The following is a 27066-nucleotide window of genomic DNA, read 5'->3' as shown; positions in this document are numbered from 1 at the left end:
GATGGGAAGGGTAACAACAAGACAAGTCACCCGCTTCTCTTGAAAATGTTTTATTTGTTTCTAAGAGGTTGAAAACAAGCAATTCTGTAGTTCAGAATACCAAATACTATCCATAGCACAGAATGAAGAAAGAGTTTTCAGAGAAAACCATTGCACTAGACCCAGATCTACTCAGCTACTGAAGATATTGCAACAAGGCTGGTGAACAGACCCCAGGATGGCGAAGCACCCTCCCACTGTGGCTCACTCCACGCTGGCTGCTGCAGCTCTGTCCCCACTCAGACTCCCCACAGACTTGTGCAAAGTGCTTTCCTCCCCCACAGTGGGACGGGGCTGGTTCTCATTGGCACAGTCACGGTGCCCCAGGCACCAAAACAGGCCGGGGAAGGGCCCCTCCTGCGCTGGCTCCTCCTGGGCAGGCCTGGGGCACACTGGCAGCAGGTTTGCATTAATGTTGCATTTGTTTTGGGATAAAACAGGCTGTCAACACCAAGGACAGGCAGCCTAGTATTACTATAATCACCTAGAAAACAGAAACAGAATACAAAGTTGCCCGCTCCAGGCCTGGGCACAGAGGGCTGTGGCATCGCTGCATCCAGCACTCTGCAACTGCTGACACCGAGGGGTGAGTTTGGCCACTGGACACAGGAGACTTACAGTCACCTTCAGGCTGTTACTGAGGAACTCATCCCTAAACTGAATCCATCCATTTCCTCCCAGCCACCTCTCCCAGCTTAAGGAAGTCCTCATCAGTGACAGCAAGAGAAACCAGTTTCCAAAAGCAGATTACTGCAAGACACATTTACGATTTACAGAAAAATCCAGCCATTAAAAATAATTGTCTTTACCAGAAATTCCACTGGGGAAAAATGTATTTCAGTTCTCATGAAGAGAAAAAACTACAGAGCTATTCACAGTAGAAACAGTGCACCCCACTCTACCGTAAAATAATAATGAGCTTGTAGTGATTATGTTGCTGATTTTGCCCAGAAAAGGCTGCTACAAGATGACCATCAATATTCACACTTAGTTCAGCCAGGCAAGTTGTGAACTTGCTACTGAAATAATGATTGATGAGCAACAGAAGCAGCAATGAGCTTGCTTTTGCTGAGTGTTATGCTCAAATCAGATTCCCCAAGAATCCTGAACTTTCTAGGCTTTGGGCTGGCAGACTCCCAGTCTGCCTCGCTGCTGAAGCTCTTTGATCTTTGCTGCCCTCACATTATTCAGCCTAATTAAATTGGTGGTTTTTTAACTGAGCTGACAAGGGGCACTGACACCTTTGCCACCTGTCTAGTCGCTGTGAAGCTGCCATTTCCAAGAACTTCCAAGGTGGGGCTAACAAAATAAGGCAAATACAGGAGAACCTGGAAGTCTCAGGAAAAATATGAAATCAGAGTTTGTTTGCTACAGCACAGAGCAGAAGTACATTTGGTTAAGTGAAGCGTTTTTTCTGAGACTGCACTGGCCCAGAACAATTGGTCACACATGACTGTGATGCTCATATTGGCTTGTACAGCAAAGTGGTGACGTATTTCTTCTTGTAACGGTGTGTAGCACTGAGCACCATCACTCCATCCTACAGGGGAGGGAAAACAAGTGAGCATGTGCCATGGTCAGACACCCAGGCTGCCCGTGTGCAGGCCGTGCCCTGGCCTCTCACCTTGATGGAAAGTGCATACAGGTGGTTCAACATGACATGGTTGGGCTCGGGGAGCAGAGCGGGGTCACACTGCAGAGAACAGGGACAGTGGGACAGAAACAGAAACCACAGTTCACTCCTCACAGCTGAGGGGTGACAAAACAGCACCTGTGACCAGCCACACCCCCAGCACATCACTGCTGCTCACACTGAGCTCATCACAAACACAGCCACCATTTCTGAACAACCCCAGATCCCTCTGGGTAAAACCCTCTGCATCCTCACCAGGACCATGAATCAGACTGAGATTATCCCTTATGTGTTTCTGGTGTCTTAACAGTTGATAAGATTAAGGTTTTGGGAGGAAAACGATCTAGTTTTTCATTTTAAAGACAATCAACTAGAAAACCAGATTTACTTCAGATGAATCCATCAGGACATACATCACAAGGAACATAACACAGTAACTTATCCTAAGGTTTTTCCTAAGCTATCCCCTGCCTGTATCCAGATTTTTCCCCATCTGTTCCCACCCTCAAGTGCATTATTTAGCGAACCAAAGTGATGTACTCACAGAAATGCCTGTGTCCTTGTTCAGGATGACCTGCAACAGGTGTGGGGGGAGAATGGGTGGAGATTTAAAGCGCTCCTCTGCCTTACAGACATAGGGCTCCTGGTGGTACGGTCCTGGGGGTGAACTGGACAGCTCTGCCAGAGAGATGATAAATATTTAATCCTAAATACTTGGTAGGAACATCTGCTCTTTATAGGGACTTGCAGCCTAAAGGAATCAATGGCACTTAAGTACAACAACTGCAGCAGCTGGTGCAGTGCCAGAGGATCAGTCACTGCCCAAGAGGGGATTTAAGGTGCCCAAAGTCTGACTTGGAATGAGCTGTGAGGTTCTGGGCAGCAGAGTTCTGAGGGCACAACTGCACTTCAGATCTTCTCTGTCACCTCTGCCCAGCACTTCTGCTGCAAACACTCCACAGAGCAGGCTGCCCTACAAGGCTCCTTCCAAGGGATGTACAGAAACACGGGATGCACCTGTCAAAGACAACTGCTCCCCCCTGCAGACTGGGCTGTGGAAAGAGCCCTTCAAAGTCTAATCAGGGAAAGCAAATCCTGCCACAGCCTGTAGGGGAAGACATCTAGAATCTCCCCCTGGCCTGCCCCACAAATAAACACTTTCTCCAAAAAAGGCTTTGTTCAGGCAAAGCTGCACAGAGCAAAACACACCCTCCTGCTTCAGGTTCAAAGGTCTTCTGAAGGAGGGTGTAAGGTATGGACTCCATCCCTACAGAGCTCAGTGACCAAACAGGGTAAAGCTGACCTCAGACACAGCTCAAGCTAAATCCCACCTCTCTTCTGTTACACTAGAACAGAAAAGTTAAGGCAAAAATTGCACTTTTGTATTATTTTTTGATAAATAATTTATACTACACTGTGAGGATACTCCCAAGCCTGTGTTAGCACTGAGATGAACCTAATTTCTCCCTCCTAAAGTGCAATTTCTGACCCCCTCAGCCACCTCCTTAGCAGAGGAAGACTGAATTAAGAGCAATGTAGGTTGTCAGCATTGGTTTGATGTGGTAAAGCAGAGACTGATCCACCAATGACTGCCCTAAACTCAACCATTGCACACAGCAGGGGCAAACAGTGACTGAGCACCCAGGACTTTCTCATCATCAGATCTGTGTTGCTTTGTCATAGGCTTCCTCCTCTGTGCATTCCACTTTCTTTCTTCGGGCATTTTTGATTCCTGCACACAACCACAGGGCCTGACACAAGTGCAGATTAATCTCTGCTGGAGCTTTAACTCAGATAAAAAGGGAAAATGAAATTTTTACCAGCTCTAAGAAGTGTGACATAAAGTTACCAGCAAGCTCATACCAGACATGTCTGAACATTTTTGGGAGTCCACCATCAAAGCATCGAACACTTCAAAGTCAGTTTTCTTCACCTGGATGACATTGTTGACAGTACCCAGCTGGCTGGTTACTACTGGCTGGCAAGAGACAAGAGAGAAAAAACAGAATAAAAAAGCCTGTGGGACTAAGAGAGTCTCAGAACTACACAATTACCAAGAATGAGGTACATTACTTTTGGAATATGACAGAACCAGATATGAGAAGAGCTCAGCAGGTGTTAGGTTAAGAGGAAGGATTTTATGAGGGGTTATGAGAGGTTAAGAGCAGGATTTTACAGGCTGGGAGGGGAAATGCCACCAGGGTCAGGTATTACTCTTGCCAACAGGGCAAGAGTTACCTGTGACACCAGCTCTGGACACTGAGTTCTTAAGCACAGGGGGACCTGCTGGGCAGGCTGGGGTTAGAGCTCATTTTATAGCAGAGGAGGGAAACCAGGCCTGGTGGACATTGGCACAATTACTGGACTATGAAAAGATTTAGAGCAGCAATAGCACCACGCTGGCACAGAGAGCCAGGAAGGCACAGTGAGCTCTGGGCTGCCAGAAGTGCTACAATGCTCTAAAAGGCAGTTTGGCACCGGACAAGAAAAGCTTGGCATCACTTATAAACCAATGGCCAAGAGATCCTGTCCCTCATTGCATCTCCTGCCCTCTGAGCCCAGTCCAGTGCTGCCACCCAGGCCAGCAGACATCAGAAACCTCTCTCTCACCAGCTTGAAGAGCCCCTTTCTCCTCTTCAGAATCTCAATCAATAAACAGTGACTCCAAGCAAACATTACCTCTGCAGGATCATGTGTCCACTGCCCATCCACGAGGAACTTGTACTGGTGCTCTCCTTCTGGCAGGTCCAGGATTGCCACAAAGTTGTTGTGACTGGAATTTAAGACAAACAATCAGCCCTACAACATTTTAAAAAGTACCTTGGTCTCTAAACCGTGACACACACTGTGACACAGAGCATGAGCTTCCTCAACGTGCAAAACCTTAAAAAGGCAGAGAATGTCTGATGTAATCCAAAGGTAAAGAATCAAATTATGATTAATGCTCATGATAATTTTCTCTGTGACAGCAAGTCCCCCCCCACTCCTGACGTCCCATAACTGGCACTGAGCTTTTGGAAAGTCTCTCATGTCTTCATGTTACTTGTTAGCACACAAGACCTCATTTATCTGCTGATGGAACAAGATCAGCTTTCTCACATTTCCTTGCCTTTCAGTATTTGCCATCATAAATTACATTTCCCAAATGCCCATGAAATAAATGAACAAAGAGCAGATAAAAGCAGCAGCTCAATACTTCTGGGTCTGAATAGCTGCTGCTTGGCCATTTCCATACTCCTTGGCTATGAACCAGAATCTTCAGAAGGCTTTACCAGCATCTCAAAAGAGCTGAGAAACAGCTGATGCTGCTCCAACAGGCCACAGTCTCTGTCTGAACCCTCTGAGCTGGGCAAAAGCCACTGACATGGCAAGGATGTGTCACCAGAGACCCTGTGCTAGAACCAGCTCCCCTTTCCACAGCCCAGCCCCACTCCAGGCCCAGACTGCACAGCAGGGACTGTTTGGGGTTATCTGTGTGTTGTGCCCAGTGAACTGACACACAGCTGGACAACTTCCACCCTGTGCCATCCAAGAATGGAAAAGGCAGATTGTCATCAAGGGCCTGAGGAGAGAAGCAGGACAGTGGTAAATCCAGCACAATCCCACCTCTCAGCTGACCACCTTCCTCATGGCCCTGAGCACTCCCAGTCCATGGGGAGCAGCACTGCAGCACCACTTCATTACCTCCTTGTCAGAGGAATTTTACTCCAGTTGTTGAAGGAGCCTGATAAATAAACTTCTTTCCCTCCTCCAGTCCAGCGGAAGACTGTTGGCCGAGCTTGAGTGGGGGTTTTGTCATTCACTTCCAGATCTTGCTGCCAAGCTAGAAATTCTTCTTTCTCCAAAGGAGCCTGCAAGCACAATGCCTCAATCTACAAAGGTTCTTTCCTGGCAGTCTCAGACAGCCTGTGCTGCGCTGAATAACTTTTTTGCCCTCAGGCAGGATTCTCTAAGTCTCTAAGTCTGCTACAAGCAGTTTTTGTCAGATACAGAATACAAGCTGCATTTCTAGATGCTGTTCACAAGCTCATTTGCACAAATACTGCCAGGGTGTTAAAGCTTTCCAAATTTGCAGCAAGAGTGGAAAGCAAAATAATGCCCCTCCCTCCAGCCCAAATGACACCTGCTTAAACACCAATTCACTCTCTCCTTGGCATGGGAAGGAAGGGGGATGGTCAGCTTTGTGCAAACTCAATGACAAAATCCCTGCAGGCTGCAAACAGCCCCAGAGCATTCCAAGCAAGCAACGCTGGGAGAACAAACCAGCAATACCTTCATTTCCTCTGAATGGAACAAGTCTGCATCTTCAGGACTGTCCATTAGGATTTTTGGTCTGTCCCCCTCTTTGGGGGCTCCTCCTGAGCTGTCCCCTCGGGAGCCTTTGTGCCCATGGCGCTCCAGTCCCGCTCGCTCGCTGCTCGTGTTCCCCATTTTTATGGGTCTAAAAGAGCAGGGAAAGCCAGATTAGCACATGCACTCCCACAGCTGGGACGCCAGTAGACAGGAAAGAAAACTCATCAATAGCCTTGGGCTGTGGTTTTGAGTTGAAGAGCTTCAGAAACTTGATTAACCCATTGTAAAGTGATACCATACTCTGAACAAAGACACTAAATGAGTTTTTAGCTACTCCTGAAAGTGCTACAGTTCTGTAGGAGAGCACCTCTACCACACTCAGCCACTCCAGAAGCTGCCCAAGCAGGTCCCTGCCACACAGCACAAAGCTGCTGTGTCTCTGAGCTAAGGGCTCGTCCTCTGCCTCCCCGTGCCCATAGCGCTGCACCGGGGAACTTTCTGTCACAACGCTCCAAAAGCAGCCTACCTGCAATGGGATTCACTAGAACAGCGTTATCTCACCCTGCTGAGGATGTGAGAGCAGCTGAAGGGGGCTCTAAACAAAGACTCACAGAGTGTCCTGAGCTGGAGGAACCCACAGGGACCAGCCAGGCCGGCTCCCGGCCCTGCACAGACACCCAACACTCGCAGGCAGCGCCTCAGAGCGCTGTCCCGGAGCTCGGGCAGCCTCGGGGCTGTCACCACGCCCTGGGGAGAGCTCAGCCCCGCTGCCGCTCCACGGACGCTCCCTCCGTCCCCGCTTTCCCCTGGGAGAAGCAGCGCCTGCAGAGCCCCAGCCCTGCTGCCGCCCAGCCCCGCCTGGATGCGCACGGAAGTCTCTCCAGAACGGGGCCCGCAGGCGCGCCCTCCGCGCTCCGGGACCTCCGCGGGGCACGGGGGGCACAGCCCGGCCCGGCAGCCCCGGGACCCGGAGCCTGGAGCCGCCCCTGCGCTGCCCTGCCCCGCCGGGCCCGGCACCCACCGCCCGCCGCGCTCCCGCCGCCGCCGCCGCGCTTCCGCTTCCGCCGGCCCGGCCCGGAGCCCGCCGGGGGGAACCGAGCCTGGCGCGGCCGTTCCGGCCTGCCCCGGGCTCCGTGCCCTGCTCCGTGCCGGGCTCCGTGTCCCGCTCCCCCCGCGCCCCCTCAGCACCGCTCTGGTGCCGGGGCACGGCTCGGTCCCGCCCCGGGAGCCGCCGTGCCCGGGGCAGCGCCTGAGGGCGGTGTTGGAGCCACGGGCAATGGCGCGGAGCGGGCCGGGCCCCGCGGTCAGAGCGCGCTGGAACCATCAGCCCTGGTGGCTGAGCGAGCACAGATGGAAGGCTAAGTCCTTAACTGATAAATGTTTCCCAAATTAAATTACACGGATACATTTCTCAAAGCATTTCCACTTACACTATCCGGTTTTACCCTTGGCTATCCCTCAGCTGTTGCTGGTTTTTTCTCCCACTTTCCTCACAGCCACAGAGCTGAGGCCTGCAGGTGTGTCACCGTTCTCTTCACAGGTAAATTGCTGTTTTTCCATTACAAACAGAAGCCACCTGCACGCAGACAGAAGGATTCCTACCAAATGGATGTATCCCCCCACTGTAACACTGGGAAGAATTCTGCCGGGGTGGCTGTGCCAGTGCAGTGCTGGCTCCCCCTGTGTTTTGGGGAGCAGCTTCTCCCTTTGGGGCACAGGCTGGCAGGGGCTGCCGGGGCAATGTGTGCAAGCAGCTCTTCCCCAGCCCTGCACAACAGCCCCTGCTATGAAATGCAGCTGCTGTTATTTTGCATTTCACACAGCTTAGTGCTCCTAAATTCCTTGTCTCCAGCCCCGGTTGTTTTGTTCTCCCCAGTTTTCCTGGCCAGCACTGTTTGCAGTACAGGGTACTGTGTCTTGCCCATCTCTTGTCCATCCAGGACCATTGTGATGATCTGCACAACAGCCACACAGACCCTCTACAGGCCGTGGTACCTTCATCTGGGGCTTGGCCTTTGCAATGTTTTTTGTTCTTCTAAGAACCACAGAGTGGTAACAAACTGCAGGGTAAGGACTGCTAACAGATCACGAGGCTGTGATAGGTACAAGCATCCACCAGACATTTAAAGTCTGTTTTCCCTGTGTCTGCTCCCTTTTCAGGACTAGTTCTTGTCTCCCCTCGCCGTGACAGGTGGGTGTAGCACAGTCCTGGAGCAATCAGCCTGTAACTCGCTTTGTCAGGTGCTGGTCCCGAGAATACTGAGGGCTGACATTACACCATGAACAGCTAAATCATCCCCCACCTCCTCACACGTCTGTCTGCACGCTCCTTGCAGTCACTGGAGCGTCGTTTTCTCCCCTCAGCCTGAGTGGGAGCCCCATTCCCTCCCAGCTGTTAATGCAGGAGATGTGGGAAGCGAGGGATTAGCTAAAGACAAGCCACAGGGGCCTGGCAGAGCTCAGCCACCCACTGATTCTCTGGAATCCTGGAGTTTTCCTCCTCCCTTCAACAGCATCTGTGACTTTTTGCCTCCTTTTATGCTCTGCAGCCTGAAGGGCATAAAAACTCCTCCTCTTCCACCCCATCTGAAGCAGCCTCCACATTCCAAAGGAAGACTACAAAATACCTTTTCTACCTCCACCCCTATTAGGGTAAAAGGACCAGGGGAAAACACAAGTGACTAATTCTGAATAAGAAATTCCCTTAAAAAAAAAAAAAGACAAAAAAAAGACACATTCCACTTTCAGACTGTTCACAGCCCATAAGACAAGATAAAAGTAATTGATGAAATGCTTTATCTGCTGTCATGACTGTGCCACACCACCTCCTAGGATAATGTGAGGTTGTAAAAGCAGAGGCTTGTAAAAGACCTGCAGGATGTGAAGAGCTGTGTGGTCTCTCTCAGTTGCCATGTCAGTAGCCACAAGCAAAGCTCAGCTCCTTCTTCCCTCCCTCAGACCTACCTTCTTTAGTAAACATGAGCTAGACCTGGCTTGACTATTAAATCTTCTGAGTCAGAAGTTAAATTTAAGGCTGTTTGGTTCTTGGCTCTCAGAACGATGAGACTCAGCAGAGTTGGTCAAAGTTCTGAGAATCATTGCAGAGCACTTTGGGTGCTGTACAGGCTGAGGGGTCAAGTGAAGTGACATCTTTGCTACTGAGTCACTCTACCCCCTTGGAGATATCATTTACCGTCCCTCTCTATCAGCTGACTCATTTTAAAAGAGAGTGAGGACCAAACAGGATAGGTCTGAGGTCAGGAGAGACCCGGTTAGGGGAATGCATGTCTTGGATTAGATGGGGTGAAGGGTGACCTTACAAGATTTTCAGGCACAGAAGTCAGGGATTACACCATCAAACACTGCTCTTTTTCACTGTTTGGATTATCTCTCTAATTATTTGATTAAAATCAAAAGGGAATTAAGCCCCCACTGGATACTGGTTGAAATGTGCACATGAGGCTGCCACGGCTCACTGTGACCACACAGTCTGCTTTGGTCTGGGGACTTCACTTCCAGTGAAGTTTCCCCTTCTCTTACCTCAGAGTAGGTGTCCAAAAAGAAATGCTGTGGCCTTCAGCCTCAGATTGTGCAGTTCAAAGTCCTGAAGAATCCATTGATATCTTGCAAAGTTCTTTTCCCTTGACATGAGGCAAGCTTATTTAGCCAAAGAGAAGTCATTGCAAGTGAAGTGGAAGCTGACTCAGCCCTACAGCGGGAGATGACAAACCCAGAGGAGCCATCCTCAGATGTGAGGTGGTGGATCAGATTCACACATGCCATAAATCACATTATAAAGGACATGTGAACAAGTGCTTCTTGCAGCTTGTGTGCTGTGGAGAGTGAGCTGTGTGGGAGCAGGATAGAACTTACCCCAGAGTTGAAGACAGGGTAAATTTAACTGCAGAAACCCTCTGGTCGTACTGTGGTTCTCCATTCCTGAATTTGTTCCTCCAGCTTTACAGTGGCTGAGTGATCTGTGTCCAGCCCCCTCCTCCTTTTAGGTCACTTCTGGATTTAGCCCACTTTGCCAGGCTGGCAGGGAGTGCAGCAGAGGAAGTTGGGCAGCCTTCTCAGAGGCTCAGTGCTGTCTCAGGGACACGTGTCCTGCTGCGCGTGCAGAACATGCCGTTGTGCTTGGGAAATGGAAAGCTGGGAGTGCACAGAAGGAATCCCTCACACACCACTGCATCCCTTCTCTGCTCCAACACTGCACACCTCCTGAGCCCTGCTAATTCAAAATGAGGTTGGAGGTGGGAGGATTGTCAGAGGAAAACAACATTTAGATAGTTTTTGAGCCTGAAGGTGCTGCCTGTGGGGTCTGAGGGCTCAGTCTCAAGAAGCTGGGGGTCAGGCAGCAGCCCTGCAGAGCTTTGAGGGCTCCAGCCCTGCCTGAAGGTATCTCCTACAAAGCCAGGGTAGGTTCCACATCTGTTCAAGGTTTGGTGATATGGACTCTTCCCTCCAGGAAACACCACCTTCCACAAAGGCTCCTGAACAGCTGTCAGATAAGCAGGATGTTTCTAACCAGCTTGGCTCCCATCAATCCAGTGACTTTTCCTTGTATTTAGATCTTACTTGCCTTTGGGAATTCAACCCTTCAACTCTTCTTGTGTGTGTGCACACAAAAACACACAAAGTAAAGACTAATGGGGGAGATGATCTTCCCCCTTCTGAGGCAATCAGTAATAAATAACTGGTAGAGCAAGATAGGGCCCAAGGGAGGAAATGAGCCTGGAGAGAGATGTTTGCACACTTTCAGCAGAGGCACCTGAACAGATGCTGAGAGTGAGGAACACTGTGGCAGCAACCAGATACAACCTATTTCCAGGCTGAGAGGCAGAACACACTGTGAGCACATATCCAAAGATAGAGGTACAAAAGCTACAACTTCTGGAGCCTCACCACTCATGGATCCTGGTTGCAACCACATAAATTGAAGGGCCAGCGCTGATCTTCAGGTGAAAGCTGTAATCTCCTGGGTGTGCCTGCAGGGAGGCACCCCAAGAATTTAATTTCATGTTGTTCCCTAGATTATTTTTTTTTGTTGTGCAATCTGATGAAATTTACACCACATGTTGAGTGTCTGGCTGACCCCCTTCATACAGCAGCAAAGAACCCCCACTTATATTTAGAAGCCTCTTCTAGGATTACATATCAAGATACGTGTTTAGCAGAATGCAGCTGCCTTGTAAGAAGCCAAAGGTGCCAACATGATCCAGGAGCTGAGGCCAGCAATTTCAAGTTTCCATCTGTCTCTGCCTGTAATATGTGCAGGAAAGAAAAGGGAGCTGGACTTGAGGCATTCATTGGTGCCTTCAGCGTGCGAGGATACTGCGTCCAAAAAACGGAAGCCTGAAGCAGCTTTGCAAAAGGAAGACTCTGTTCGTGCACCCAGGACACAGATGTTGAGTTGAAATACATTTTTACTGCTTCCCACCTCCCTTTGTGGCATCAAATAACATCATTCAGCACATATATAATATAACAGGTGGTTTCTTTCCTACAAAAAAAGGTAGGTCCAATGCAGAATAATGGACCAAATCCAAATCTAGATGCGTTACAATGAAGAACAGGTAATTTCCAGAGCCTGTCAGAGATAATGAAATGTTTATACATACCCCTCAAAATATGGAGCAGGCACAAATTCCTCAGTCAGACACCTGCATTCTGCCTTCCACACCCACTGCTGGCACTAGGGCCTTGCTGATTTGGCCACTAAAATGTCATTTAGGCTCCCTGTGTTTGCTGCCTGCTTTGGGATGTGTCTGTCACACAACAGAAGGATGTGGTTGTACAAGGACCATACCTCTTTCCAGCACAAGCTGCACTTCCCAAACATGGTTGAAAATTTATGTAAACATAAATAAATGAAGAGAACCAATACCAGTACATTAGTAAAGCAAAAATAAGATTACCTATGACACAGAAGCACTAAGGACATTAGAGGAATTGCTGCATTCTCTCCTCTCTGTCACATTAAGTGGTTTAATATAAAGCCTTTATTTTTATACCAATCAATAGCACTGTAAGGTACCAACATTTATCTTCAGAAGCACTGAAGGTACAATGGCTCAATTCTCAATTATATTACGAGTGAGACTTCAAAGATATTTATGAGGAACATGATGCAAGTTAGATTTCCAGTATGGTTTTCAAAAGCTTCTGAACAAGTCGGGTGTATAAGTCCTATTGATCTCAACCCTTGTCAGGCAGTTTAAAAAAAATACTTCAAGTTGCCTATCCCTATCCTCTGGTGCCCACATATCTTTGGAAACCTCCTTTTGCTGTGATTCACTTCATTCTGAAACTGTCCAAGGGGTTAGAAAAAGGGATATTACTCTTTCCAGTAGAAGAGGCAACAAAACTAAGGAAAGACACTTCCCACATACCAGAATAGACGTGAATTAAAAGTAATTTTATTCCACTTGTCAATGACATTTCTATCATATCTGATAATAAGGCAAGCTACTAAAAGTCCCACAAGACATATCAGACCATTAAAATAGTATTCAAAAACCAAAGAGGAGTTCACAGAACAGCCAATTCTTGGGAACATCAAAATCAGTGGCAAGATTCCCATGTGGACAAATCTGATCAGTGTAAATGTTTAATAAATTAGCTGACTTCACCAGTGTTTGAGAAGTTTAATACTGCAGTAATTGAGGAGAAGTGATGCTTCACTGACTTCAATGAAAAACAGAATTTGGCAGGAAGGAAAGCGAAAAAGCACATTGAAAATATAATATCAAGGCACAAAAAATACATGCTACTTCCAGGCATATGCTTTAACAGGTAAAGGTTTCTGGGAGGATTCTTTTGTTTTTTATAGGTTGTTGAACTCCTGACAGATGATTCTTCTCTCACCTGCACCTGCAGAACTCCCTGGATTTCTGGGCAGTTGCTCCAGGTTGAAGTTGGTGCAGGGAGAGGGACTGGAAGTTGGCACAGCTCTCTTGAAGGTGTGGTAATAAAGCAAAGAGAGCAGCAACTGCTGAGGATGCAGCCACATCTTAATGCTCACCAGAGCTTACTCCTTTTAACATGGAATATTTGCATGACAAAACAATTGTATTCTGTGAAACAGTTTCCAGCTAATAAAAAACCAGCTGTCCCATGCTAAATTTTCACAAGGTATCAAGAAACTGCAGTAATTTAGAGGCCATCAGGTCTGGAGCCTGAGGCTGCTCGCTGAGTAGTGTCTAAGGATCAGGAAGAGTGTCTGTAACTAGGCAGAGGTGCAGAAGTCTGTCCATCTCTAACTGCAGTGATACACAGACCAGTCACAGAGATGAGAGGATGAGCTAAACAAAACCCACATGAACAAAGCAGAACACAATGAAACTGTGCCTTGGTAGAAGCACAACAACAAAGGGATAAAGGACATCTGTTTAAAAAGATCTTTTGTCAGATAAAAAAAAAAACAGGAACTTTTTACATAAATGAAGTTTAAAGAGGAAAGTATGATCAGTGCAAATTTAATGCAGGACTGGAGCAAAGTCAAGGGAGTGCAACAATGAAAGACAACAAAACAAAAATAAATCATTAAGAAAAACATGGAGCTATGGAAGAAGAGTCTCTCTTAATAATCAAGTGATTGAAATCGGTCCCAGGTGGTTAAAAATCCAAGGTAAAGTTCTAACAGCGGAGGATGACAAAAGAAAGCAGCTGCTGAGTCAGAATGTGCCCATGGCATTATAAAATCACAGAGCAGGATAAAATCACAAACCCATAGGTACAGGTGTCTCACATTGAAACTATTTTAAAGAAATGGAAAAATCCTTAATGGCCTGATCCAAAATCTGCCAGAAGTAACAGGAGTTCTCCTACCAGCTTCAGTGGGCTGTGCATCAGATCTTACACTGTGCACCACAAACAGTCTGGATACGTTGGCTTTGACTGGCTGGGGTCAGCCAGGGAACATCACAGATCCAGCATACATTCCATGGAAATGAGAAAGAAAAGGGATTTTTTTTGAAGGGCAAGATCTCATGATACATTAGGGTGAAAGAGAAAATGCTGCTTTATACTGAGATGTCTCATAAATAAATAATTTTGAAAACCTGGTCACGCCATGCTGATTAACTAACCGGGCTATCAGTTCATTCACCAGTAACATGCCTCTGCAGACTTGTAGGGTCAGAACTAACAGTCTGGAATGGTTTCCATCTCTTCTTTTTCCCCATCCAGAGGTTTACATGTTGATACCATCCAAGTGCAGTCCTGGTCTTCAGATAGCATGCTGCAAGGACACAGAAATACATGTGTTTTAAGGAGGAGAACACAGAGAGTTTGCCCTGTGAGTTTAAATTATTAATTCTACAGATCTAATGGATACATTATGCCACATTAGTGGCATTTGGTCTCTTAACAAACATCCCTCTAGACTAGCAGCTCAATACAGTTTTGAATCAAAAAGCTGAGTTTCTAATGGCATTGGTCATCTGTCAATCCGAACTGAATTTTTAAACTGGGTTACCTGAATCAATGCAAATTAGGGCTGTTCATTGCCAGGAAATGGGCTCTTATTTGACAAAGATTCATGAGGTCAGCAGCATCTCTGCTTCCTTGGAGTGGTACATGAAGCAGTCAGACAAGAACAACACTCCAGCAGGGGGGAACTTGGGAAGTCCAACAGTAATACACAACATGCTTTAAAAAGACTGGGAAACCTGTGCATCTGTGTTAGGAGAGGAGCTGAGGAGTTCCCTCAAATTCTTGTGTAGAGGAAAGCTCTCAGACAATACCCATGGGTGCCCTGACCTATCCCTGGATTCTGGGTTCTGCTGGAGTCTGGGGGATCTCCTCCATCAGGCAGCTACATTCTAGCAGCTCCTCAAGCAGGGATCTAGGAGCTGAGGCACTGCACAGTAAATATATCCTGCAGACCGCATCAATGCCTTTGCTGATTGTCTCTTGGATGCTACTCATGGTAAAAAATGTGGATTTTACTGGGTAAAATCCATTGTGGGAACATCTCTGTGCACAGATGAAACAGCTGTTTCAGGATCAGGATTTTTCATGGGGTTTGCTAAGGAAGTCAGGCTGATGTAACCACATTGTGCACCTGCACGCTGTACTCAGCCCCCCAGCTGAGGGAACACTTTGAGAGAAAGGTAAAGGACTTTAGGCTCCTGTGTTTTCACAAATCCAGGAAAACAAGGTAAGGATCAAGGAAATAATCAGTATGTGCCCTTACCAATAGAAAAGCAGCAGTATGAGCTCCCTGGCTGGTGGACACCAAGAATTCAAGAACAGGAATGCCGTGACTTCAGGCTTGGAGCTCCGTCCCTTACTGGCAAGCCAATCCCTGCAGCACAAGACCCTGATTTGTTTATTTTTATGGCAAGGTGCAGAGGACAGGATGACCAATGTAAAGATCTGAGGCTGGCTGAGTTATCCCTGTCCTCAGGCTGGTCTTCAGCTTATTCTGTCTCTGAAAGACTGGCAGTCTCTGAGTGAAATATCTGCAAAGGCTTCTGAGAGCCTCAGGAACAGGACAGCAGAGATGTTAAAAATAATCTTGCATTCCTTTTCCTCCTGAAGAATTATTTCTAAGTCAGTGAGGAAACTGTGTCTGTACCTCTGTCCCTGGTGCACAGTTTAAACACTTACTCCTTTTCCTTCTGCCAGGAATTACCAATGCTGCATTGCTGCACACGTGCTTGATTCAAAACCCTTCTGATTCTGAGCAGTGCAAACTGGTGCTTTCCTCACAGCCTGGCTGGCTTTGTGTTCCTTGGAAGTCATGCTGGCAGGTGGCATTTCTGTGGCTTCCCTGGAGTGAAGCTCTAAATCAAGTGAGGTTAAAGAAGGGGTCAGAAGTTCAGGCTCCTCTACGAAAGCATTAAAATATCATAATGGTTTGCATAAAATTCCAAAGTCACAGCGTTTTGGCTACCCTTCCTCAGAGCAAAACTGTTGCTGTCTCTTAGTCTACTGAAGTTTTTACTTCTCTCTAACACCTCTCACTCATCCTCCACATTTCTGCTTGGCTCACTCCTACTTGTCCAGACTGCAGAAATCCAAAAGAGAGGAGCACAGAAGGCGTGGGCTGTATATGAAATGCCTTGTGGCTCAACTGGGTGGCAAAACTCATGTGAGCTCTAGTTCAGCCCTGAACAGCATTGTGAAGTGTCAGTCAGACACTAGAGATGGTCTACAAGTATGTGCTGTGAGGAGCTGAATATTGTTCTGAACTACTCACATGGCAGCATGAAGTAGAATATGACATGTTTAGATCCAGTTAAGAAAAGGGTTTGGGACACCTAGGATCTCCTTCATTGAAGTAAGGAGGATCCAGCCCAGGCTTTTGTTTCCCTAAACCCTGCCAGCAGAACTCAAATGCAATCTGAGGATGTCTTGTGTCAGCAAAACCCAAAACAAAACAGAATTTGGAATCAAAAATGTTGAGGCTACTCTGAAAACACAGATTGTAAATGACTTGAGAGCCCTCACTGACTGACAAAATTACCACCTTTTGCTGAACAAAATGCTTAGAGGTGGGAAGGCTGACTCCAAGTCTGGGGAAAGGTTGCTAAGAGGAGCATGAGAACAGTGGTGCTGGGTATGGCACACACAGGCTGTGGCACACAGCCCTGCCCTGCTCCAGGTCACCGTGGTGTCCCCTCAGGGAAGGCAAACAGGTCCCATTTCTCACTGCAGCTCTTGATGGACAACATGCCTGAGGCACACATGCAGGGCCAGACTGTGGTGACACAAATACCAGCTGAAGTTAATCTGAGCAAGCTCTGGAAATGTAACTCAGCGCTCAGGACTGGCAAGGCAGGGGCGCAGGGGAAGCTGACAGGAGAGGGTAAAAGCAAATGGGGAAGAGTAAGAATAAATTTGGCCCAGTGTGGATTGAGGCACAGCCCTGATTTCACACACAGCACAGCTCTGCACTCAGAGTCCTCAGCATGCTGAGGGACACCCCAATTTACACTGATCAGGACACACAAGTTTTATTGCTGGGCTGTCAACTCCAGTGATGCAAGTGATGGCTTCCCCTTGCCTACATTTAGGGGCATGACTGCAGAATGTAGATGCTTCCCAAGTGGAGGGTGGGCCCTGTTCCAGGATATAAATATGTATCACTACATATCTTAATATATGTTTGCTAAAGATAACATGCCAGTGTTTAAGACAAATGAGGCTCTCCAAGGCAGCAGGAGAAGCCCCAAGCTGACTTAGCTGCGAGTAAATCTTCAAAATGAGAAGTCAAGGCTGTTTCTTCCCTGCAGACGTAGGTGTTGGCTGCTGTTATTCCTGTGCTACTCTTGCTCTGCAACTGAACAAACCAAGGAAGGCACATGAGGACACTTGGAAGTAGGGGTTTTCTGAAAAGTGAAAGGGTCTTCCTCTTCCCAAGTCTGCCACTATTATTGGGGGTATATTTGGGAGGATTTTTGGTGCTATAAAACCATTGCTTGTTCAAAGCAGGGATTTCCTGCTCTTCCTCTCTCTTCAGCTTCTACCATTTCTACCCTCAACACACTGGGCTTGATATTTTTCTCCTGGCTGAGGCACGTGGAATAGTTTTGAAGGAGGCTTCAGAGCCAGCTGAGCCTGACTCAAGTTCCTGTACCAAGAAGAAGTTGGTACAATTGTGTAACAATTGATAGAGATTCCCCCCTGCCAACCTGACTTGGATGTCTCATTTTTGTTGTTTCCCAGAGGCTGGATGTTGTGGAAGAGAACTCAAGTTCTCAGTACACTTCAGTACATCATTGATACTGGCAGGGCTATCTCCCAGAGGTAATTTGCAGTGAGACTTGTTATCCTTTGAAGACCAAAAGAAGCCACAAGAAATGTCAGCAGGAAAAACTGGGTACTCTGGTATCTGATTAATTTCAAGTGGATGAAGTACACAGGAATCAATCTTGGAAGGGTCAAGCTTTTCATACATATTGCTGAAGTTTAACTTTCAGGAAAAATTCATGTGTAGTTCATGGAAACATTAAATCTGTGCTTAACTGTAATCAAATAAATCTTCCATATTATTGTATCAAAGCTATTTTGTGCTACCTTACTAATATTGAAACATATTTTAAAGTTAGGATAGAATTTTATTTACAACCACTTCACTTCAGCAGAGGCAAAGTGGCTGTCAGTAAATAATCATGAGAAAGGCACAAACAGGTGTGAGATCACTGAAGGGAGCGAGCAAAGCCATTCAGTGGCATGTCAGACTAAGATGATTTAGTATAAAGTGAAAATGTCCAAGAGAAAGGCAACAGAAGGGACCCAGGTAAGCATGGAGAGTGGAAAGACCAGTTGGGTGCTTCTGTTCACTCATTTTCACATTGAAAGATTGTTGTTGCCATCAAATCCTTTCTTAGAAGCAAAGACTTTTTGGAGGGTGACAAGTGAGAGGGAGAAGGGGAGCAGTAAACAGGCTGGAAGGGCAGAGTGAATCCAGCAAACCCTGGCTCCTCACAAAAGTCATGGCACCATTTGGCCAAGAAAGCTTTGTGGAAACTATGTGCAGAAATTAATCTCCCAGCAGTATGCTGAGGGTTCCCAGGCACCTGGCTGCTTCCACCCAACACAGTTTTGTCTTTAAAAATGACCCCAGCACCAAAACCAAATTAAGAAGTCCTCAGAAGAAAAATAAAGCTGTATTATGCTGGTTTACTGCTGCCTGGTCATTGTGAATGCTTCAGGCCAGTGCTGTCTGCCACTCCTCACACTGCCCTTCTCTCCTCTACTTTGAAAAAAATAACTGAGCTGCTCTCCTTGCCTGAGAAATGATGAGTAAGGTGGTGGAGGCGAACAGAAGAATTTACTGCTGCTGTCAATTACAAAACTTGGCACCCCCAGCCTGAAGGGACTTGGGTTTAAATCTGTGAGCACTGAATGAGCTGAACACAAGCTGAACCACAACTCATGCTTGCAAATACATAGAAAATTAATGAATGCACAGAACACTTCAGAGTTTGTGGCACCATCTGATAATGTCCCACAGAGCTGGACCCCATGCCCAGTAACTCCCCTCCAGCTCAATATGTAATACTTCAAATTTTGTATGAAAATGCTGTACACCTTTAACCAGTATCTCCATTCCACTCCTTGGGGATGTCCTCAGTGGTAAATGGGGACTGTTCTCTGTTTATGCATAAGTTTGTACAGTGCACTGAAAGGCTCTCCAACCAAACCAGCCAATAATAAATTCATTTAAATTGGTAATTTTAATGGGAAGTGCACAGTATTGTGGAGAAAAGAACATATTTTTGCACAGCCTTAAGAAAGGTTATCAATACCCTCAATTGCTTTTGTCCTCTTTTCCAGTAATCCATCTGGGTAACCAATGTGTTACAGAGATTCATTTGTTGAGCTTTGTTTCTATTATTGCAGGTGTGGAAAGCCAGGACAGTAACACAGCATGGAGAGTGAAGGATCTTATCCCACAGAGACCCAAGTCAGAATGACATTTGTGGTCGCTTTTGATATAGTTCTGGTCATCTGTTTTACTGTCAAACAGTAGAAGAGCAACTGACTATTGTCTCCTCCTTGCAGAATTAAAATATCAGTTGGCCAGACTGTGGGACTGAAAATTAGCACTTGGGGAATCTGTTACCTGAAATTTAAAGATGTCACTTGGTCTGAAAGATGGTGCAGCTGAGGAGGAGAAAATCCAAAAAGCAACTGGCCAAAATTGGAAAAACATATCAGAGCTGCAAGAGTTTCATGAAAACCCTGTGCTGCCAAGACGGAGTCGCTTGTGTTTAACCACAGACAACAGAATTTTCTAAACCGTAAAATATGAAAAAATTCTTTTGGAAAGCATACATGCATCCCTAAATAGATAAAGAAAGGCAGTTGTGGCAGTCCTCAGTGTGCTGTTCTGGAGTGCCTGCACAGAGGGCTGTGAGGCCTTGCTCACCGTTGTGAAGTGAACCGCGCAGTAGATGCCGATGACGACGAGGCCGATGATGATGGAGGCCACGGCCACCCAGAGCGCGTTGCGACCCAGCCGCTTGGAGCCTTCTATGTCCCCTTGGTTGTAGCTGTTCAGAGCCTGCAGAGGGGAAACAGGGAATCACAGCTGTTCCTTTAAAACACAAACCTGTTGGCAAAGCAACGTGACAGCTCTGAACCAACAAATCAATGTCTGCTGCCAAGGCAAGCAGGGAGTCCAGTTTTCTGTTCCACGCATTTTCAGTGCCTTCCATTGAAGCTACAGCTCATTTTTTTTTTTTAGAGTGGTGAGGCTTTGTTCATATGATACACACCAGCATAAAAGCTGTCAAACCAACATCCACCCACTTGCATAAAACAGTGGCTTTTATCTTTGGAAATAGTTTTGTAGTAGATGGGAATTGTTAGTTGGCCACTTCACTAGCAGTGAGATAAATTCTTATGCTTTATAGGACTATAAGCACAGAAAAGAGCATGAATAGGCTGCATTTCTAGAGAAAGTCTCAGTAAAACTTAAAAAAGCTTACTAATTTCCTATTTTTCCCATATTTTACTTTTCCAAAGTTTGAAGAATTAATAAGCAATTTGCTAGTGGTGGGAAAAATGCAAACCAAAGAAATATAGGTCATCTGAACAAGACATCTGAGTGCCATCCTCATGGGCTAGAAGTTGTGTTCCTTTGCATTTCTGGAAGACACTGATAATTATTATCATATCCATCCTGAGGTGTGCATCAGATATCCCCATATCATCTCAAGAGACTGAGTTTCTCTCTACCCACCCGTGACTCAGCAGATGCTTTACATTCGTTACATGCTCAGATTGCAAGGTGTGATAGGACCACTCTGACCTTCTAGGCTTTTGTGAGACAGACTATATGATTTTCTGAATTAATTTTTGGTTTAACCAAACCATTTTTAAAGGAAAAGATTCAGTGAAAGAGACAGAAGTACTGTAGTACATGAGTCTAAACACAATTTATAGTATTTTTTCCCCAAGAATGAGATGCTATCAAAGCATTAAAAAGGGCATTATTCCTAAGAATTCTTTTGCAAAACCATGAGAGTTTGAGTTCATAAACCATAACACTGAGTCCAGATTTCTTGATCAGATTACACTGTTGAACTCAGCATACTTCCTCAGGGAATCAGATTAGTCACAACATGGTTTTTAGTATCTTGTATATATTTCAGGAGGTATCAGAGAAATGGGAAGAATAAGGGAGAGATATGGGGACCTGATCAAATTAACTGTTCTCTGGAATGAAGAATTCAGATTGTCTCTAGCAAATGACTGCATGAGGTATCACCAAGTGCTATAATGAAAGTGCTTCAGTTATAAATCACTTTTTGCAGCAAACACAGAACAAGAGTGAGGAGCTGAGACTGTGGAGAGCAGGAAAAGGATGAAGTTCAGAGCACACCAAACATTGCTGTAGAGCCATTTCTCCCAAGCAGGAAGGCAATAAAGGGCATGTGTGTGCTGTGCTGATTAGTGAACACACAGAGCTAATGGGTTGGGTGCACTCGTGGTGTCAGCACTGCAGGAGCATCAGCACAGCCCAGCCAGTCCCAAAGCAACACAGCCTGCATTCCTAGAATTGCATCTCAAGGATAAGTGCAAGTACTTATTCTCTGGAGTCTATGAAAGGCTGAGCTCCTGATGCACTCATGTCCTTAAAGAGAGCACTGATACATTTCTTCCCTTCCTGGAAGCCCACATGCCTAAATATTTCTCTGGTTTATGTCCCCAAAGAGTATCACTAATACCTCTGCTCTGCTGTCAGGTTTCATTGAGGTTGGAAAGCAAATAATGGGGAAAGAGGGCAGAGATGGAAATGAGGGATGGACATGAGTACAGGGTCAAACAGGACAGTGTCAGCCCTGCCGCTGGTACAAAGGGAGCTGGCACAGTCCTCTCACCTAAGCCACTCCACTGTCCCCAGCAGTCCTGGCTGCAGAAAAGCTTTCTCAAAGTCCATTTGGGAAGGTCATTAAAAGGATTGTGAGGAGAAACACAGCTCAGCTTGGCCTCGAGCAGACTGACCTCCTCCTGTCTCTGCCAACAACCACCAATGCCACTGTGGCTGCAGGAGAAACACAGAGAAGCACCACAGACACCCTGGCCCTGGACTTTGTGCTCCCCTCTTATCAAAGGACTCCTCTTGCATGGCGTCTACAGAGGGGTTCCGCAGACACCATCGGCTCCATTCCCCGGGCTTGTGGTCTCAAAAGTCAGACAGAGCTGCAAGCAAGACCTGACAGCACCAGCTTGCAGTTCTGGAGCATTTTACTAATGTATTTAGGAAGTCTGGAAAATGTCCGTGTGATTTCTGCAGGTACTGCATAAATAATTCACTGTGCAAACTTTAATAAATAATGTCATTTTAATACAAATCCACGATGAAGAGGAGGAAAACAGCATTAATGATAAAGAACAGGATTTGGAAGAGACAGGAAGGAGACCAAAGTTTCTCTGTGAAGAGGTTTTAATTAAATGACATATGAAATAACTTAGAAAGCATTCAATAAAAAGTAAGAGGCTTGAGTGAGTGATTGGGGTCTGATGCAAAGCTTTTTGAAATTCATTACTTCCATCTGCTTCAAAGGGCTCCTGGTCAAGCTTCCAGTTTTCAGCATTAGACAGAGATAACATCAACTGTTAAAGCTTTAAACTGTTACATCTATTTATTTCCAAGGGCTGGGCAATATATTGAGAATACAGCATCTGTATGAGGCATTTGGTCTGACCAGCTTTTAAAACAAACTTCAGCCCTTTTCAGCCTAACACCATTTGATTTCTCAGGTTTCTGCTACCTCGCTCTCTATGAAGTCATAATGTAAATTAAAGCCACAGTTCTGCAGCTGTTTATTTACTTGAGTAATCTCAGTGACTTCACCAGATTCACACACATCTATTTATAAAACATTCTCAGTTCAACAATAAAGTGACTTGACCTGATGTGAACAGAAATGTGCTGAATTAGCTATAAAATATTAATCCCTTTTTATGTGTATTTTCTCTTCCACACTCCTAGAGCACTGATCATGGCAAAACCAGAAAGAACACTGAGTTACTTCAGAAATCTTCCTCTACGTTTCTTACAGGTCCGGGCAGACCAGACCGAGGTTCTCTGATCAGCATTTTCTAAGCCAGGCTGGGTGAGCCTTATTTGGCTGTGCCTGGAAAGGAGACACTCTCTAGTTCAGACCTAAGGAAGAACGAGACCTGCTGACTCAGGGTGACTCCTCACTGTAGGAACAGCTCACAGGGAAACACAAAGAAAAGAGGGGACTTGGGGAGCAATAATTCAGAACAGGACACGTGAAAGGGGAGTTTGCTCTCCAGAGTGTTACAGAGGAAAAACAAAAACCTACCAGTCTGAAAAGGCAAGGGCCACGCAAAAATGCCTTAACAGCAGCTGCTAAGCCCTGTTGTTTAATATTCCTGAATATTAAATATGTTGTTTAATATTCCAGGCTGTCCCATATGGTGTAAGATATCCAGGTACCTACAAGCTACCTAACAAAGGATTTATAAATAATAAACTCTACCAGTAAACTTTCTAACTCCAGCTGGCCACAGCCAACACACTGCACATGGCTCATTAGGATCCCAGATAGAAGAGGTGGCTCCCAGGGAAAGCAAGATCCATCCCTTCCTGTCCCCATGGCTTCCACCACCCTCTAATTTGTTGTGTCTGCTTAGGGAAACCCATATAAAGACAAGGCATCTGAATTCAACAGCAACAAATGCAGACGAACAACTTGTTACTATCAGAGGCAGATGAGCCAAGATTGTCACAGCTTGACCACATATGTTGTTTGAAGCATGGAAATGATTAAACAAAAATGTGTCAACAGAAAGAGGGAGTTTGGAGCAAAAATCAGTGAGAAATAGCTTTGGAGAGACTGTTTGGAGGTTGTTACAAATGTAAGGCCCTATGGAATTACAGGACTAGTCTGACATAGAGACCTTTGAAATAAAGACAGCTGAAGGGGGGTGGTACTGAGAAAGGCCAACTAAACGTGTTCCATTGTCAGACCTCAGTGCTGGCATTGAAAATACCCAATTCATTTCCCAGAGTTATTCCACAGCCTCCCTCTAGCTCTGGTCCCACGAACCAGACACAGCCAGACCACTCCAGCCAGGTCTCAGACACAGCTGGCAGCTCACTGAGAGCTCTTTGGGTTCACCACTGCAGACAAGGAGCCAAAGAGCTCAGTGACACTGTGCCCACCCCCAGCCCCACATCACAGAAACCTCCTGTGCCACAGAAGCCTCCTGACCTGGTACCTGCCCCCAAACTCGTGCCCCTGATGCTTGTGGCTACACCTGTATGAGAAAGAATAGGGCAAATCTGAGGGAGGCGTCCCTGGGGCTGAGTGAGCCACTGATGGCACAGCAACATGACACAGCTGCTCACAGAGATCCAGCTGCTGCAAGCAACAAGGAGCAGAACTGATGGCATCTGGCTGGGGCTGCAGAAGGGTACTGAGAACAGTGATCCTACAGCCAGGGGTCCTGGGGAAAACAGAACTCCATTTGCCAAAAATGCCGAGCAATGCTCACCCCTGAGAGTGGCCAATGGCTCTTTGGAGGGGGCTCTTGTAATGCCAATGTGGCAACACACTGATGCCATTAATGTCCTTTCCACCAGCTCTGACCCCTGCCATGAGGAACAGACAGGTAAGAAACAGGGAAAGGTTGTTATTGTAATAAGGAGAACTTGCAAAAAGTTTATTCTAAAAATAAAGTAAAGGAGGTAAGATCTGCAACGGTGAGGTCTGAGCCTCCAAAGGTGAGAAAGAAGTGAGGAAACCAGTGCTGGAGTTGTAAATGGGGCAGCAGAAGAGACAGAAGAGACTGAAGACAAATCTGTCATTTATTTTGGGGGTGTGTTAGAGCCCAGACTCTACTTTTAGAGTGAAAACATTGTCTGAATTTAGAACAGTTAAGGAGGACATGACACAGGTACACAGGGTGCTGAACCATGCCCCCTCTAAAAACCAATAGGACTTTTCCTTTTGGGCCCATTTTAAGAAGTGGAAATTTGTAGATAAACCACTTGTAGGGGTCTTTAAATCTGACCCAAGATCTCAGGCAAGCTCTGCAGACTGTAAAGGTATCTTCTGTAAGAAAAACAATTAGACTACTCTTATAATTCAGTGTTAGCCCTTAGCAACTCCAGCTGAGAAAGGGAGGGAGGTTGCAGATGCCAGCAGAAGTGGAAATAAAATCAGCACAGGCTAAAATGCATAAATCTGCAGCTGAGGATAATGCAGCAGTTACAGGTTGCAGCTTGGAAAGGCAGGGGGTCAGGCTGTGGAAAAGAAGTTGGATGGGTTATTTTTATAGAAAAGGAGAAGTTTTAGGTAGGATGCTGTTGAAACAGAAGTTATTCCCGGCCAGGGGTGGTTATTGGTCTGGCTGTTGTTTCCCCCTGCAAGGGAGTGGGCAGCTGAGACCTGCACAGGCTGCTCAGCATTCAGGAAGTGCTCTTCCCACCCTGGTTCCTTCATATCCCCTGGTAACAGTTACTGATGCCTGACTCCAGAAGCCTGCATGAACTTCAACCAGGCTGTGGGTGGAGATTTCTCCATATGGGCTGCAAAAATCTTTAGAGGCCAAATTCTGTCCTTGACAGTTAACTTCTGTACAGCCCCAGCACCTTGATGAAAGCAGTGTCACAGTGAACAGACGCTCCCAGCCCCAGATCATCAGCTCTCATTACTTTATATAGCACCCTCAGTGTCCATGGACAGAAAGGATGCCGAGTACCAGCTGAAACAAACCTTCCCAAAATAAGGAAAAGAGCATATTGTATACTTAAGGTAACAAGAAAGAAAATAACACAGAAGGGAAAAAAAATTAAAAGAAAAAAGAAAAAAAAAGAAGGCAGCAAATACTGAACTGCAAAAAAAAAGGAGACTTGAACAATGGCTTTGGAATAGTAGTTTTCAAACTTCAGAAATGTGATTTCTTATCAGTCTTTACTCATCTCACTTTACAAGAGTGTGTTTGGGGATATTTGAGACATAGTTACCTATTCTTATTCTTAATTGCAAAAAGAAATAACTACAATTTTACTTACCTTCTCAGCTTGGCTGTCAGAGAAAAGGATGAAAATGCACAACATGTTTTAAACCTTTTTCAGCTCCTAAACAACAGAAATGCATTGCAGTGTTACTGATAACACTGATCATGTATATGATTAGAAAACTCTGGATCTGACTCTGCAACTTTTAACTCAGAGAAGGAGATTCTGTTCCAACAGTACTTTGGAAGTTAAGGGGATTGCTGGGTTATTAAGGACAATGTGTATCAATTACAGATTGTAGGAGTAAGGCTGTTCTCTCAGTGTGTTTGATACTCAATTTACACGGGCAATTACCAGCAATCTACAACCATAATAATTATCTGTATTATTCTAATAAATAGTATTAAAGAGCTTGTTTACTGGAAAAAGTGCCCTCTTATTACATTTGATTAGCTAAAGCAGAAACCAAATCTGATTTCTGTTCTCCAGCTGACACTTTCACACAAATACTGTGTCCTGTTCAGCGTGCGACTCAGTTGATGTAACAAACCCCAATAACTGCAATAAACCTGCCACCCGATAGCCTGACAGCGAAAACTTGTTGGAAGCTACCTCTCACTCCGCGTTCTCCATCGCTGCTGGGATAGCTCGGCGGACCCCCTGCCCGCTCCTGCTGATGCTCCCAGGCTCGCTGCCTCACCCAGAGCCCGCAAGCTCCCGGGACAAGCGATTCAAAGGCGGCTGGATGCCCCTTTCCCCGCCGGGGCCGGCGGTGACCCCTCGGAGCCCAAGCCGGAGGTGCTACTCACCATGACGGCGAACACGAAGGCGACGATGTTGACGGGATAGGCGGGACAGAAGCAGGAGAGGATGCTGAGGAGCAGGTAGCACTTGGGCCGCTGCTGCTGCGGCTCGTCGGGCAGCTCATCCTCGATGTTGGTCTCGGGGCTGTTCTCCAGAGCCCGCTTGATGTCGGCGCCGGCGGGGAGCGCGGACATGGGGCTGCGGTGCGGCGGGCGGGCGGCGCGGAAAGCCCAGCGCTCCGGGCAGGCGGGACCGAGCGGCGCCGAGCCAAGGGAGCCGCCCCGGGCCGGGGCCGGGCGGGGCGGGGGGGCTGCCGCGGGGTCTCAGCGCTGGGCTG

The 27066-nt window shown here is 46.5% G+C and overlaps 2 protein-coding genes and 1 long non-coding RNA gene across 7 annotated transcripts; 1 reads left to right on the top strand and 2 right to left on the bottom strand.

Moving 5' to 3' along the window:
- Window positions 1-34: 34 nt before the first annotated feature.
- PRKAB1 (protein kinase AMP-activated non-catalytic subunit beta 1) lies at window positions 35-8136 on the bottom strand. Of its 5 annotated transcripts, none has more exons than XM_086855468.1 (8): window positions 7396-8136; window positions 5945-6113; window positions 5357-5523; window positions 4352-4445; window positions 3536-3650; window positions 2217-2350; window positions 1664-1732; window positions 35-1579 (listed from the first exon to the last, which is right to left on the bottom strand). In XM_086855468.1, exons 2-8 carry the CDS (start codon window positions 6101-6103, stop codon window positions 1502-1504), a joined length of 816 nt encoding a protein of 271 aa, XP_086711594.1. In that variant the 5' UTR covers window positions 6104-6113; window positions 7396-8136; the 3' UTR covers window positions 35-1501. The 5 variants fall into 5 exon arrangements, with proteins under 5 accessions (XP_086711594.1, XP_086711593.1, XP_086711592.1 ...); XM_086855467.1 differs by lacking the exon at window positions 7396-8136 and adding an exon at window positions 6987-7112; XM_086855466.1 differs by lacking the exon at window positions 7396-8136 and adding an exon at window positions 6577-6997.
- Window positions 7015-22855, top strand: LOC147649929 (uncharacterized). The gene is made up of 2 exons (XR_015277669.1): window positions 7015-7505; window positions 19322-22855. It is a non-coding gene; the product is annotated as an uncharacterized LOC147649929 (long non-coding RNA).
- On the bottom strand, window positions 12365-27032 carry TMEM233 (transmembrane protein 233). The gene is made up of 3 exons (XM_023937597.2): window positions 26735-27032; window positions 19851-19985; window positions 12365-14207 (listed from the first exon to the last, which is right to left on the bottom strand). Exons 1-3 carry the CDS (start codon window positions 26921-26923, stop codon window positions 14196-14198), a joined length of 336 nt encoding a protein of 111 aa, XP_023793365.1. The 5' UTR covers window positions 26924-27032; the 3' UTR covers window positions 12365-14195.
- Window positions 27033-27066: the final 34 nt, after the last annotated feature.

The sequence above is a fragment of the Cyanistes caeruleus genome, chromosome 18, assembly GCF_971803275.1.
Source record: "Cyanistes caeruleus chromosome 18, bCyaCae1.hap1.1, whole genome shotgun sequence".
NCBI classification, from domain to species: Eukaryota; Metazoa; Chordata; class Aves; order Passeriformes; family Paridae; genus Cyanistes; species Cyanistes caeruleus.
This window is presented reverse-complemented; position numbering and strand designations above follow the sequence as displayed.